General features: G+C 39.0%; 1 protein-coding gene across 1 annotated transcript in view; it reads right to left on the bottom strand.

Annotated features, from left to right (window-relative positions):
- Positions 1 to 15,095, bottom strand: part of C6 (complement C6) — a 73,527-nt gene extending 58,432 nt beyond the window's left edge. The window contains exons 1-5 of the mRNA XM_021208771.2: positions 14,979 to 15,095; positions 9,751 to 9,913; positions 7,780 to 7,936; positions 6,406 to 6,550; positions 637 to 778 (exon numbers count right to left, since the gene is read on the bottom strand). Coding sequence (XP_021064430.1) covers positions 637 to 778; positions 6,406 to 6,550; positions 7,780 to 7,936; positions 9,751 to 9,893 — 587 coding nt within the window. The 5' untranslated portion in view covers positions 9,894 to 9,913; positions 14,979 to 15,095. The remainder of the gene's footprint in view (positions 1 to 636; positions 779 to 6,405; positions 6,551 to 7,779; positions 7,937 to 9,750; positions 9,914 to 14,978) is intronic.
- Positions 15,096 to 15,420: the final 325 nt, after the last annotated feature.

The following is a 15,420-nucleotide window of genomic DNA, read 5'->3' as shown; positions in this document are numbered from 1 at the left end:
GGAGAAGGAGACAGAGAGACAGAAAAACAGAGAGAGAGAGAGAGAGAGAGAGAGAGAGAGAGAGAGAGAGAGAGAGCCTAGGTGAGAGAGGGAGAAGGAACTACGAGAGTGGGGACAACAGAAGGCACAGGCTTTCCAGTAAGAACTCTAACTCTTTGTCACATGATCAACTACATGATCAAGCTAGGCTTGGGTATTGATGAAGATAAAGTGACATTGGAGGAGCCCAGTGCTGTTCCTAATGAGAGTCTCCCACTTGAAGATGATGAGGAGATCTCTCTGTCTGTCTGTCTGTTTCTGTCTCTGTCTCTCTCTGCTCCCCTCTCCCTCCCTCCTTTCCTCCATTTTCCCCTCCCTCCCTCCCTCCCTCCCTCCTTCCCTCTCTCCATTATTTACCCCATCCTACCCTCTCGTGCCAAAAGCAGATGGATTTTCCTTTTGGGATGTTGACTTATAAATACAACCATAAGCAATGTTCTCTTTTTCCTGATCAATTTCTTCAGTGACCCAAACATCATTCAACAGCGTGTTGCTTACTTTCCACGACTTTGTGTACTTTCTATAGTTTTGTTGGCATACCTCCCACTATTTCCAAGATACCCTTTCTTTCCAAAATCATAAAAGGATGTTACATACCCAGTGCCCATCAGCTGCACGCTAGGGATGGGAATGTATATCCGTGTGCACACTTTCTTTGTGCTCCCACAGTTCCTTTCGTCTGAATTGTCTCCACAGTCATTCTCTCCATTGCATTGTAACTTGTTGGGAATACAGCGCCCTGGTCAAGAAAGCACACCACAGCATCACCAATGTGTTATGCATTTATTCAGGTGAAACACAAATGTTTAAAATGTCAAGAGAACGTTGAGGGTAAGGTATAAGGGATATGTGAAGTGAAGTGATAAACTGATGTCACCTTTAGGGCTTGAGAGCCTAAGAGTCTCTATAAGATTATTTAGTTGCTTTTGGTATATTTTCAAGAAGAGAATTTTCTTCAAAGAGAATTTTAAAATTACATTATAGTGAGCTTTCTCCAGAGATATTGGTCTGAGGAGAGCCAGTAGTAACAGGTCCAGAATTTTGTTTTGATTTCTATGGTAGAGTCTATATCATTTTTGTTTTAAAACAATTACTTTTGGAATCTACTTGTGCAAACAATACATCTCCAAATCTCTAAAAGTTTATGTTGTGTGGAAGAAGCCAGACATCTAATCTTCATCTCGTATACATCTTCCTGGAGATGACCAGCTTGAGAAGTTGTGACCAGTGATTCCCTTACAGTATGTACCACTAATTAGACTAGATCATGCTTGGCATGGGGACTTGAGTATTTGTTGAATTAAATTTCTTATTACTACGAAGGACTCCTGAAAACACCTAGTTTCACTGAGTTTGGTTAATAATTTCCAGTTAGAAGGTATATTCAAAATTAACTGTCTTCTTTAGATTATTCAAGACTTTATCTTATGTTCAGACAGCTATTATAATCGTGGCTATGATCATAATCATACAGAACTAAAAGATGGGATTGGATTTCTGTCAATTTTAAGATATAGACCAGAAGAAGTTACTTTTAGGAAACTGTACATTATAGTGTAATGTATAAAATCTAGGGTTTTTGTTTTCATGTATTTTTTAATCTTGTTTTTGGTAAAGAGAACAGAACAGGTTATTTAATTTGAAACAGAGAGGAGTGTCATTATGACTTATAATGTATTTTTAAAGTTCTGCTCTTGGTGCTAACATATTGAAGAAAAAAATCCAGTTTGGGGTAATGTTTCCTTTTAGAGAGACGTTATATTTTCTTAGATAGCTCTAAGGATACTCATGGAACACATAGGTTTTTTGTTTGTTTGTTTGTTTTTGTTTTTTTACCACGCGTTGACACTTCCAGTCATTGGAAGGGACATGTCAACAAGTGCTGAGATGAAAGAAGCAAGATACCTTTGGAGTAGTGTTTAGAAATAGAGGACAAGGGTTACATAGGCAAGGTGAGACACAGGTGAGAATGACCGTAGGCAATACCAACTCAATGGAATAAGAAGCAGGAAGGAGGTGACATTATGAGCTATGAGTGAAGCCTATACCAAAGCAGGGGATGGGAAATTGAAGAGCAGTTTGAATGCTGCAGAATTTATTAAAGTCAGTGCATACAAATTCAGTAGTCCCCCTTACCTGTGGTGGACAATTCACAAGACTGTCCCACATCTAAGACTTTAGGGAGCACAAAGTCCTGTAATTCTGTTGGGGTCTCCCACCTCCACTAATCACTCTCCCTCAAAACACCAGCCCCTCACAGGCGCATAGGCATACCAGAGAGTTGCTACCGAGAGGACCTCCCCAGATCTCCCAGAATGCAGCGTCCTTGGACCGCCTATGTCAACAGGCACTCATCTCCGCCTCGATCCTCGGACCCGCCTACGATCCCTTGGACCCGCCTACGATCCGACCGCCGCGGCAACTTCAAAAAGACTCAAGGGCGGTCTGGGAATTTTTCATGTTACTTAAGCAGAGTCCGGTTATTAAACTTGGAGCCTTGACCAGTGTGAAGTTGCCAGGGCTTCCATTTCCTTTCGCAGCCTATTCCCTTCTAGGATATTCCCGCCCTTCAGGACGAACCCATACCGGAGTGTTTCTGTGGGCGGGAACACTCATCATTCTTGTCTTAAGTTCCCATCTTATGTTTCATCCCGAACCCCTGCAGTTTGAGATGAGACAGCTATGCTAGTCTCGTTTATTTTCCCTTCTTTACAAGCGCATGGACACTGCCTTCTTTCCTACTCTGGGTCTTAGCCTCCTCAGTATACTATTTTCTTAAGTGCCTTAAGTCAAGAACTTTCACCTTGACGCTTCATGCTTCTTTTGGGATCACATGAGCTGATATCACCACAACCCTTGTACTTAGGGCCCACTTATAAGTAAAACAAATATTGATGATCAGGCGTGCTGCTACAGCTGAGTGTTGCAGTGATCTTATAACTGACGGCACAGGCAGGCAGGCAGTGTATGTTGTGGAATGCTATTCAAAGAGGTGATCAGTAGCACGGGAAGCACATGGTGGGGGTGACACACGGTTTCCTTGCTCTACTCTGACATAGAATTTAAAAGACAGAACTTTTTATTTCTGGACCTTTTTATTTTAAAATATTAGATTGTAGCTGACCATGAGTGACTGTAATCACAAAATTGAAATCGTGGATAAAACAGATCGCTAGTTGGAGCCATGTAGTCATTTAGACATTATACACCTTTGTTTTTATTTATTTATTCATTTATTTATTTATTTATTTTTAAAGATTTATTTGTTATATGTAAGTACATTGTAGCTGTTTTCAGATACACCAGAAGGGAGCATCAGATCTCATTACTAATGGGGGTGAGCTACCATGTCGTTGCTGGGATTTGAACTCAGGACCTTCAGGAAGAGCAGTCAGTGCTCTTAACTGCTGAACCATCTCTCCAGCCCACCCCCCCTTTTTAAGATTTATTTATTATATGTAATTACACTGTAGCTGTCCTCAGACACTCCAGAAGAGGGAGTCAGATCTTGTTACAGATGGTTATGAGCCACCATGTGGTTGCTGGGATTTGAACTCTGGACCTTTGGAAGAGCANGAAGAGGGAGTCAGATCTTGTTACAGATGGTTATGAGCCACCATGTGGTTGCTGGGATTTGAACTCTGGACCTTTGGAAGAGCAGTCAGGTGCTCTTACCCACTGAGCCATCTCAGCAGCCCCCTTTGTTTTTAAAATAGACTGACTGTGTTATTGTGATTGCATGTTATTTTTATAAATTCCTGAAAGGCTAGATAATTTGTTTTTATTCAATGTTTAAAATTAGAGCCCTGAGAGGTAAACTGGCATACTGTATTACATCTAGTGTCATGATAAGGCTCAAAATTCCAAATAAATATTAAAATGATATTGTAGCCTTGAGGATTCTGAGAAGATTGAAAGGCAAGTATGAAGTAGAAAAATGCAAGAATGAGTCTGTTTACGACAGGACAATGACTTTGTTAAGTCAGGAACTAAGTATCATTTCAAATCAGGCAAACGATGTCCATCGACCCCCTCTTATCTCTGTGTGTAGTAGGTGGGTTTTGAAATGTACAAGTAACATATCATTTTCAATGGAAATATTTTTTCAGCCAAAACAGGCCTCACCTTGAATCACTCAATCAGAAAAGTTGGCAACTATATTGTTGCCAGGGATGTGTCAGTTGGTAGCTGGAGCTGGGTCATGGAGACAATGGAGGGGGGGGGAGGAGGGGCGAGGTATTTTGGGAAGCACAGAGCTCAGCGACACAACAGCTTACCAACAATTACAGATGTTGTGATAATTTGCATGTTTTAATTATTAATTTTATTATAATACTTAATTAGTTTTTATTGGCGGGGTGATGGCACAGCAGCCATGGGTGGGGGGGGGTACATGAGAATGGAAGACAATTTGCAGGATTTGGTTCTTTCTACCATGTGATTGTCAGGGATTGAACTTTGGTTGCTCATCAGGATGCTGAACCATCTTGTCATTCAGTCTTTAAACAGTGGCTGTGGACATAATGCTGTTGACCTGGAATCCAGCAGCTGCAGTTGCAGACTTGCCTGAAATTTGTCATAGTGCATTAGTGATCGCTATGTGACTCTAAGGCTCTGTAGGCTCATGAACATTTTATCTACATGGACCTCTTCTATATCCAATTTCTTAGGTTTATCGTCTGCTGAATAAAATCTCTCAGTTGTTCACTGTAATAATGGCATTGAAAACCTGTAAGAGCTGCATTTCAATTGCCAATTTTGATTTTAGGATTTTGGATGTAATGTTCAAGTCTGGATTATTCTCAGTCAATTCCATCAAGATTTTTATTATCTTCACTCTTACGTTAATTTGTGATGTGACCTCATCATGGAGGTACAAGGTCTATCTCTGAACCCAAAACTTCCCTCATTTTCTAGGTTAGGAAAACCCTGACACTAACACTTTCATCTGTATTTAGAAGAAGCTGGCAGAGAAGAAAGGGAGAATTTTAGTTCTGAGGTCTTAAGGCAATTACCTTTAAAATTTAAAACTTCCTAGTTACTATTAAATAAAATTTTGTTAGCACAGAGAAGCGATGTGGGTGGGGTTTATCCATCTGAAATTTCTTTCTTTTTTTATAACTACAAATTGTTTATTTATTTAGGAGATCGAATAACTATGGCTCAGATGCTAAAATTAACCTGCGTTCATTTTTGTAAATAGGATTCACTGGCCTACATGCTTGCATATATATATATATATATATATATATATATATATATATATATATATATATATGTGTGTGTGTGTGTGTATATATGTGTATATATACATATATATATATATATACATATATATATGTATATATATATATATGAAATGAGTTGATACAAGTTCATATATTGATGTAGGAGGATTGACAGTTGACTGAGAGCAAGATGGGCCAGACGACTGCAAAGCAAACCTTGGCCATTTGGATGTTTGCTGAAGTGTTGTAGAAATTACATCTACACTATTCAAAGTGGTAGGAGTTAGTGAGTCCTATGATTAAACTATTTAAGACTTGACTGTATTCTAATGTAACTTAAACATCGGTTCTTACAAATCTTAGCATACATTATACTTGAATGTTGATAACACTTAAACCAACGTGATTTTTAAATTATTGTGATATTGTGGGGGACAACCTTTGGGGACCAATCATGACAATTTATTTAAGATTCATGTGACGTAATAATATCTCATCAGTCTTGTTTCAACAGTTAAAAAAAGTCTGTCACTTCCTTTTTAAACTGGTTTTTGCATTGTTTCATTTATTATTTATTTATGTTTTTGTTTATTTTATGTAGAGTGTGTGACTATATGTGTGTGTGTGTGTGTGTGTGTGTGTGTGTGTGTGCACGTGCACATGTACATGCCATATGATCAGGAGTAGATCAGAGCAACTATCAGCAGTCAGTTCTCTCTATGATAGAGGTGTTTGGAGTAGAATTCATGTTATGAGGCTGGCTGCAAGCTACTTTATCCACTGAGCCATTTTCCTGGCCCTTGTCTCATCACTTTTGGGTAATCCTCATTATAGATTTGTGTGTATTAATATCTATTTCTTAAACAATCTGCTGCTGTCTTTTCCTTTGTCCTCCTCTTTCCCCCTCCACCGCTATAACAAAGTAGGGCTTTGAACACCATTACTTAAGCAAATGTATCAGGGAACTGGTCAAGATTATTAAGTCTTGAAAGCTAATTTCACACTTGAGTGCCTGGGTAATTTGTAACATAACACCAGTCCCCCACATGCCTACAATGGGGAAGGACTTTTCTCTCATAGCTTTTCCTAGCAGTAAGTATTTTTAGTGGAGACTGAATATTTTAGAAGAATATATTACCACTGTCACAGAGGAATTTATTCTTGCAGTCAGTCTCTTCAATTTTGCAGAGCTTGGAGGGGACACACGGTTGAAAGGTCACCAGGGGCTCTGTGCATGGTTGCCCCCCAAACTGACTTGGGCGCAGGACAGATTTAACTTTAACCTGAAAGAGAAGTAGGGGGTAAGTGAATAATTTCAAAGCAAGGCCAAAGTCAAAGTAAAAAATTCATCCTAGGATATCCTTGTCAGTCACAGTTGTAATCTTTCCCATAGCGACAGTACCCGGACTGTACTAAAACTTTCCCTCAATTTCATTAGAGTGCATCTATTTAGTAAATCAGCTCTTGGTATGCCTCAGTTTCCCAGAGTGAAAAATGAGAAGCTTTTCCTCACTCTTAAATCATACGATTTCTAAATTACACCAACAGCAAATGCTAAAGTGTTTACTGAGGGGCTCCTGTGTGTGGGCAATAAAATAGCCCTTTTATATCTCTGACAGTGTCAAGTGACAAACGGGAAAGGTTCTTGAGATTCTTTTATATAAGAAAGTCACTATGGAAACTGGTTTGACATATTCTCCACACTTTGACACATTTTGATGAGGAGGAAAATAGAGAGTGAGCATAAAAATATGACAGAATTAGCCAGTGCTGACTTAAATTCCAGGAAAGCCTGAGTTCAAAATGCAGATCCAGTATTAATTAATGAATGGTACATTCTTGGTCAAAATACTTAGTCCCCCAAGGAGCTGGAATATATGCTGTATATAAACATAAACTAGGATGTGGTTTTCATGATTGACTTAAGGGAACCAGCACAGTTCTCAGAGTTTGTCTTCCACAAATGAAGTTTCTTCTTCCTCTCTAATGTGTAGCTGTTGGGAACACAGGACTCTGACTGAGGTTAATGTTGGTCATATGATGTGGCCTTTCCAGGGATGCCTATCAGCTGGGTAAATATTGCAGCTGGAAGAAATAAACAAGTTAAGGGACTTTCCCAAGGGTAAACAGAGTTTAGAGGAAGAGCAAAGAGCCAGGATTTTGACTATTTCCCTTATTTCTGTTTAGTTTTAAGCACTGGATAAAAGCAGAAGTTTTTAGCATTTATATTTGCTTTCAGAAGTCTGAGGAGGCATAGTCAGTGGGTTCAGATATGGATAAGTGTGGAATGATCAAAGTTCATGTAAAAGAACCCTATCACCATCACCACTGACGCCATTATCACCACCACACCACCATCACCACAATTGTCACCACTAAACACAGCTTTCCTCTAATGAAAATTAAGACAGTTTATTTTCAGAAATTCAGAGTCTCATACATTGAAACTGTTATGGGATATTGGCACTTACTTGGGACTCAGATTATCTGGGTGTGTCTATGGCTCACATACCTGTTTTTCAGTACAAGGGTCACAGTCTGACCATGTCCCATAGTCTCCTAGGGCACAGTTGATGGGACATGTCTGCATGTTGCACTGTCTGGTCTCCCGCTTGGTACAAAGCTCATCACATCCATTTTCCCAATAGTAACCATCCACTACTATTTGTCTGTAACAGTGAGAAAAGGTTACTCAGAGGCAACGTTTTCACAGTGCCTTCACATCAATAATAAAATATTGTGTGGCATTACCTACCAAGAGTAAGAATATGACATTATCATAGACATCAGGAAGGATGGTGCATGGATAGTCTGTACAACCTTACAGAGCTCAAGACCATAATGAAAAGGAGAGTCAAAAGTGGAGAATTTCAAGACAGTGATGGCCGATCATTAAGCCACATGGGAAGCCCTTCTAAGTATAAAGGCTGTTCATGAATTACTCCATGTTTGAAAGATGCCGACACATAAATGCAAGGATTGAGTCAGATTAGGATATTGACATCAGGGAGAAAATTCACAATACTGATGTAAATTCCCTAAGTAGAAATGGAAAGGCATGTAGCAGGAGCAGTGAAAACTTAAGATTGAAGGGAGCTTGAGAATTCAGAGAGGAGCTTGACAGTGCACAGCTGAGAGGGAGGGACTACAACTTCTTCTCTCTGGTAGGCAGTTGAGAACTCTAGAAGGACTCTTGGAGAATGGAGTCTCTTCCCATACTTCATGGACTGTTTATTGGAAGTCAACTGGTAAATTTAATGAGATACAGAAAAATACTTTTTAAAAATAATTCTCTAAAAGAAGTATAATATTAAACAATGTGAACTATGCATTTTTTCCCTCTTAAGTCATGTAGTACAAGTGACTTTTATTTGCCTGATGTAATTGTTTCAGAGGCTTACTGATGAATAAGCTCACTCTTTCTACTTCTTCCTGAACTTTGGCTGGTTGGTTCAACTTGGCTGCTCTGGTTAAATACTCGTCCCCAGGTGGACAGATTTAATTTGGCTTTTCTCAGTTTGGCAAACTAACACTGGCAATTTGTTTTAAGCTTCTGGCTCCTTATTTTCCGGCTTCAGAGGCCTCTGTTGACTTACACTGAACTGCATGAACTCATGAATGGACTCAACTCCACTGCACTGCACTCACTGCACTGACCCCCCACTGCCTGACTCTCTGTGCTCTTAAATAGCTTCCCTTTTCTGTGCTATTCTCATGAGAGTACGGATATACTATCACTGATTCATTCTGTCAAATGGTTCTCTGATTCATCACGTTGTCTACCCTCCAATTAGACACCACTTTCAAACATGGCTGCTTCCTTCTACAAACTAATTTTACCTTAAAGGTGTACTAAGGGCATGTCTGTATTATACCCAGAGGGATTAAAGGTGTGTGGCATGTCTGCATTTCATCTATATCACACAGATCTAGGTCTTTGTGTGTGATCCCTTGCCAGAATAGCCATATTTCTGGATTAAAATTTCTCTATGTCATGTGAGCAAATCAAGGGTACAGAAAAATCTAATGGACACAAGCAAGATGTGTAGTTGAGGAGTCTGAATTGTGAAAAGACTGGATTATTAGATATTTGCAAGTAAGCACTATTTTCTTGCTATATCAACTGCGCTAACAATCAAGCCAATATCAGTGGTGTTCAGTTGAGGTCCAGTTTGGCACTGTTTAATGACTATAAAATTCTGTATAATTACCTCACTAACTGTAGGCAAGCAGAGAGTTATTTGACGCTTTAAAGAATTAAAGCTAGACACCCTGTATAGATTCTTAATTATTTTATGAAGCCCTTTAATTTTGCAGAAAGTACAAAAGTAGAAACTTCATGTGACATAGAACTCAAATTCTGTCTGATATACTAAATTCTTAGTTGAGATAAAATTGTTCTTCATTGCACAGTAAGATCTATTTCATATCGCTTATCCCATCCTTGAGAACCTTCAGAATATTCTGAATATCTCACACCCACCTCTGTCTGCTCTGGGTTCCAGAATTGCAGGACTTAGAACAGCTGGACCAGTGAGTCCATGGGTAGTGGTCACAGAAACAGGCTTCACTCTTGTCAATCAGTATGACCAGCAAAATGAAACACAACGTGAGATGCCTGGCCATGTTTCCACAATCTCCAGACCCTGAAATAGAATGTCCTGATAGATAAGTAATGAGAGTTACAGACTCGTGTGATTAGAGAAAACACTTTCATTCCCCTAGGTTTCACATGGCAAGTTAACCTATAAATTTATATGTGAATTCATATAAGTGTGATTTTTAAAAAGATTTTTTAGGATAAAAATGTACAGAGTGATAACCTTCATCATAGTATAATAACTAGTGATAATAAACAAGATAAATTATGTAGTATGTATTTGGAAGACATTTAATTCATCAAAATATTGAAAATTTTATAGTATATTTCTCAGAATAGTCACTCATTTTACGCTGTGCTAACTTGGGTACACTCAGTTTTTCATACTTTTTGGAGACTGGGGGAGAAGTCTAGGCTACTCTGCAGGGAGCTCTAACAGGAGTTCACTGCCTTGGTCCTTTATAGATGGTTCATAGAAAGTTAGAGCTGTGATACACCTTAGAGTCCTCTAGGATAAGAAATAGGTTAGATAGTTATGAATGGGGGAGAAGGGAAGACAGGAATGAGAGGATCAAACAGAGAGGGGAAGGGAAGCAGGCAAGGGAGGGATTATGGGAAGGGAAAACAAAGGGGTAGTTGACAAGTCATAAGGAAACTGAATGCAGTAGAATCCTCCTAAAATATATAAATATATGAAGGTGATGTAAATCAAATTACCAAATAATGGGGAGGGGGGGCAACAGAAGTCCAGCTGGAAATCTCTCATTGCCAAATGAAATTTCCAGTATCTGAAATGTGTTATATCTAATTAAGTTGTTGGCTAATGGGGTTCCATAGGAATTCCTAAACAACCCAGGCTACTTCCAGGGCTATTGGTGAGTTTCCACAAAATGACATTAAAGCCCTATTGCTGAAGAAAACACCTATATACTCATTGAACATGGAGAACTTGAGCTAGTGCCTGGAGTCTTCAGTCCTGAGAACTAGAATTCATGGTACTGAAAGGTACTCTGCAGGCTACCAAAGAAGAAACATAAACACCAGCATAGCTATTAAACTTTGATCTACAAGATTGACCACCTGCAACATACACTGGTAAAATAGTGGCACAAAATTTGTGGGTGTAACCAACCAAAATATGATGTGATTTATGACCCACCCCATGAGATGGAACCCATATCCAACACCGCTGAGTGGCCAAAAATCTGAGACTAGATAGGAAAGATACCTAAGAGGGAAAAAAAAATCAAATGATCTGCTGGAACAAAATACTCACAGGAGGAACTAAGAGACAGAGTGTGGAGCAGAGACTGAAGGAAAGTCCATCCAGAGACTGCCCTACCTGGGGATCCATACCATGTACAGTCACCAAACCCATACACTATTGTGGATGTCAACAAGTGCTTCCTGAGAGGAGCCTGATACATCTGTCTCCTGAGAGGCTCTGCCAGATCCTGACAAGTACAGAGGTGGATGCTTGAAGCCAACCATTGGACTGAGCCCAGGGTCCCCAATGAAGGACTGAAGGAGCTGAAGGGTTTATACCCCCATAGGAAGAACAACAATATAAACCAACTAGACCCCCCAAAACTCCCAGGGACTAAACCACCAACCAAAGAGTACACATGGAGGAACCCATGACTCTAGCTGCATATATAGCAGAGGATGGCCTTGTTGGACATCAGTGGGCGGAGCAACCCTTGGGCCTGAGGGAGTTTGATGTCCCAGTGTAGGGGAATGCCAGGGTGGGAAAGCCAGAGTGGGTAGGTGGGTGGAGGAATACCCTTATGGAGGCAGTGGAGGAAGGATGAGATAGGGGACTTCTAGGGGGGAAATTAGGAAGGGGGATAACATCCGAAACGTAATAAGGAAAATGTGCAATAATAACAATATAAAAAGAAATGTAGCAATAAAAGAATTCATAACGAAATTCTACTATATTCACAGCATCTCTTGTGTTTCCTTTGGTTCTTTTACTTGTTTGCTTTGTCATATTTTAATTAATTAATCAATTGGTTAATTAATTCTGCTTTATTCTATTTTGTTATTATTCCAAAGCTGGCTGTTTGTTTTCTGAAGAGAGACAGAAAGGGCGTGGACCTGAATGGGAGTGGAGGCAGGAACTGGGAGGGGTAGAGGAAAAGGAAATCTAGATTAGCAAATAATCCTTTTTTCAATTAAAAAAAAAAGAGAGAAAGGAACCATGCATCCCTAAATCACTGACAGTGATATTCAAGGAGGTACAAGGTACAATGCTCTGACTCAAAATGCTTGACTCTTGAATGAAGTGCATCCTTTTGCCAATTTTCTAGCAACACTAATTATCAGATTACTGGAGCACTGGGATTTCCAGAGTTCTACTACCCTGAATACAAGAAAGATTTACATGACTAATGCTTGAATAAAAATCAGGATGGGTGTGCTCTCTTGGCGTGCTGTGGGAGTATCTGGGAGTTATTTAAAAGTCACCACTAGTTCCTGACATTCACAATTTGATAGCACATGCTTTAATAATGAATACAATATCTATACAATGCTCTTGCAGTTAATATAGTAACTTTTATCTAAACCAAAAATGACATTCACTTACCTTCATTATGTCTCAGTTTATTTCTAACATAAAAATAATAGTTATATGTCTTGTTATATGCCAATAAAAATATATGGACACACCCTAGCCATATGTATGCACACACAGTCTCTGAAGTCATATGTACAGCAGAGGAAGTCATATTATGCTGCTTAAGTTTTTCAAGACATAATAAGATCTTTCCTATTAATAGGGAAATACTTATGTCCTTAATTTTTGTTTTGTTTTCTGGTACTATAAATTCAACCAAGGTCTTCATGCATGTTAAACAATGAATATTCTACCACTACCTATGTCTCCAGATCTCTTTCAATATGCTATTTAGAGATAAGGTCTTACCAATTCACCCATTCTAGCCTTGACTCACTTAACTAGCTCAGATTGATCTGGAACTTCCTATCCTCTTGCCTCAGACTTCTTCTGGCTAGAATTACAGGCACGGGCCCCAATGTTGGCTATTTCTTTTCACTGTTGTTGGCTCCATGGTTTTATTCCCCAATTGCATTTAACCATTATCATCATTGTGGAAATTCAGTATAAGCAATTGCCACAACTCTGTAATTAGGTGTTAGTACACTTTAGATGCATATCCATGGAGACAGCAAGTATTTTGCAAACATACAAGTTTTAATATTGCCTAATTACCCAGTTCTTTTAACTGTCTCAGAGGATTATTTTCTGATTATATTTTAGTGTAATGAGATTACATTTCTTATTTGTGATAGAAGGACATGTCAGCAACAATACGATGGGACAATAGATTTTATTTTAAGCCAAGGGTGGGTGTCAGAATTGTTTCTCAGACATTGAATATCTTCCTCATGCTTTTTGGCTAGTCTCTTTTAATCCAACTCATAAGCTTCTGTAGCCCTAGTTTATTTTGATAGTAAAATCAGGTCTCCTTTATGGATCACTCAACTTGCCTATTCACTGTTGTTCCCTGGTAATTCATATTTCCTGTTTTGTTTGTTTTTGCCTCAGCATCTTAAAAGCACAGGGATGAGAGAGATCAGAGAAAATATGGGTGATTTATCCATGTAAATGCTTGCAAGTCTTAAAGAATCATTTTTGCAGAGACATACACTTTCTAAAATCTCCCTACATATATTAGAAAGAAAACAAACTCTTAATTTTGTACACTTAGTATGGAAATGGTTGAGATAACTGGCAAGGTGTGACATCACCAGGCCTCAGTTCTTAGCAAATACCATCTGCTTTGATTTGTAGATGTTTGAAACCAGAGGTGGATTTTCTTCACAATTATCATCAAAATTTCCAGGACAGTGTTTGCATAAAATATTCTGATCTATTATTTGATCATTCATCTGCTAGGGGAAATTTGGACAACAATATAAAAAAGATGGTGACTGCAAACTTATTTGATGATGCTAGTTAAAAAGCTGGCTGTCAACTTCTCCTTTTAGAACATCTCTGTTTTGCTGAAAAGTTGTTGGGTTTGCATGTCAATTCGTGGCACAACATTTGACTACTTGTCTTGCATGTATATACAAGGTTCTGAGTATGTTTCCTGAGTACTAAGATAAATAAATTAGGGGCAAAAAGGGTGATTTTATGTTAAAAGAGGAATTTTCATTCAAACAAAGAGAACTATCTCTTTAATTTAATGTTATTATCACTCAACATATATTATCATATAGCTCCTTGTTTGCTGATTCTCCATTTATTTAAACACTTTAAAGGTAGCTAATAGTCAATGTAAATATTTGACTGGCACATATTTTTAATGGAAATACCAATTAACAAATGTTCAGTAGGATTGGTTGTGGGGAGAGAGAGAGAGAGAGAGAGAGAGAGAGAGAGAGAGAGAGAGAGAGAGAGAGAGAGAGAGAGAGAATATTATTGAGAATAGTTGAGAAACAACTTCTAATCTGGGGTCACGGTAGAAGGGCAGCTGTTTTTGCAGTTTTCTGGTAATTGCTCTACCCTCTTGACCTCTCCAGAAGTCAACAGTCTCTCAGAACCATTGAAGATGGCTTTGTGACCATTAGAGAATCCTAGTTAAGAAGGAAGTTCACGGTACCCCATCACCTTTAGGTACACATTACTCCCATAAACAACATATCTTCAGGGCAGTTCAGTGCATTTGACCTGACAGATCTTATCAGATGCTACAGTTTATCTTTCCTTTTTCATCTGTTTGCAGATGTCTTGAACCTCTTATTGCTCACATTTTATCCTATGGGTGTCCCGGAAGCTCTAAAAAGGAGACTTACCACTGCTAATTGTAGACAGGGAGTCCAGACACATAGCTAACCTTGACTGAAGCGTGTGTCTGCGCTTCCTTTTACTGTGGTTGAACTCACAAGAGACTCAAAGTCTATGAACCTTTGGGTCTTTTGAGATTTAAACAAAGTAGATATTTCTTAGTTCAAAAGAAAGACGAAGTAACACTGATAAGTCTGAGGGGTATACTTTCTCTCTTGACATGGGAAGTCTCTTGGAAACATGATCTACAATTTTGAAGTATGAAAATTGAAATAGAAATCATTAGATCACTTACCTTCAAAGCGATCTAGTTGTGCTCAGGAACCTTAAACTCTGAATGGCTGTAGAAACCAAAGGCACACACCCTAAGCAGGGGTTTGTGTGAGCACCCAGAGCACCCTTCTTTATACGACTGGGCAACACAACTACAGTCCAAAAGCCCTAACCGTGACCTAAACTGTTGACAGAATAAACATTGTGTCGAAACTCCGACTTTTGAAATAATTAGCTTAGATAAGCAGAAACCCCCAAAATTCTAAGCATAGCAGTTTCTATGGTCTGAGTTATTTTCAGTGATTTCCACATTCAGAGTTGTTGCAATAGCTCTTGTGGCTGCAGAGAAGTCTTTAGAAAGTAGGTGTGGTCCCACTTGTCCTGTGGAGTGAGAGATAATTCGAGAGATGGGGATGAAAAGCTGTGCGTAGGTCTTCTTCTAGGTGTACAGTGGATTTATTTGG

The sequence above is a fragment of the Mus pahari genome, chromosome 11 (assembly GCF_900095145.1).
Source record: "Mus pahari chromosome 11, PAHARI_EIJ_v1.1, whole genome shotgun sequence".
NCBI lineage: Eukaryota > Metazoa > Chordata > Mammalia > Rodentia > Muridae > Mus > Mus pahari.
The sequence above is the reverse complement of the archived record's forward strand: the minus strand, read 5'-3'. Positions and strand labels throughout refer to the sequence as shown.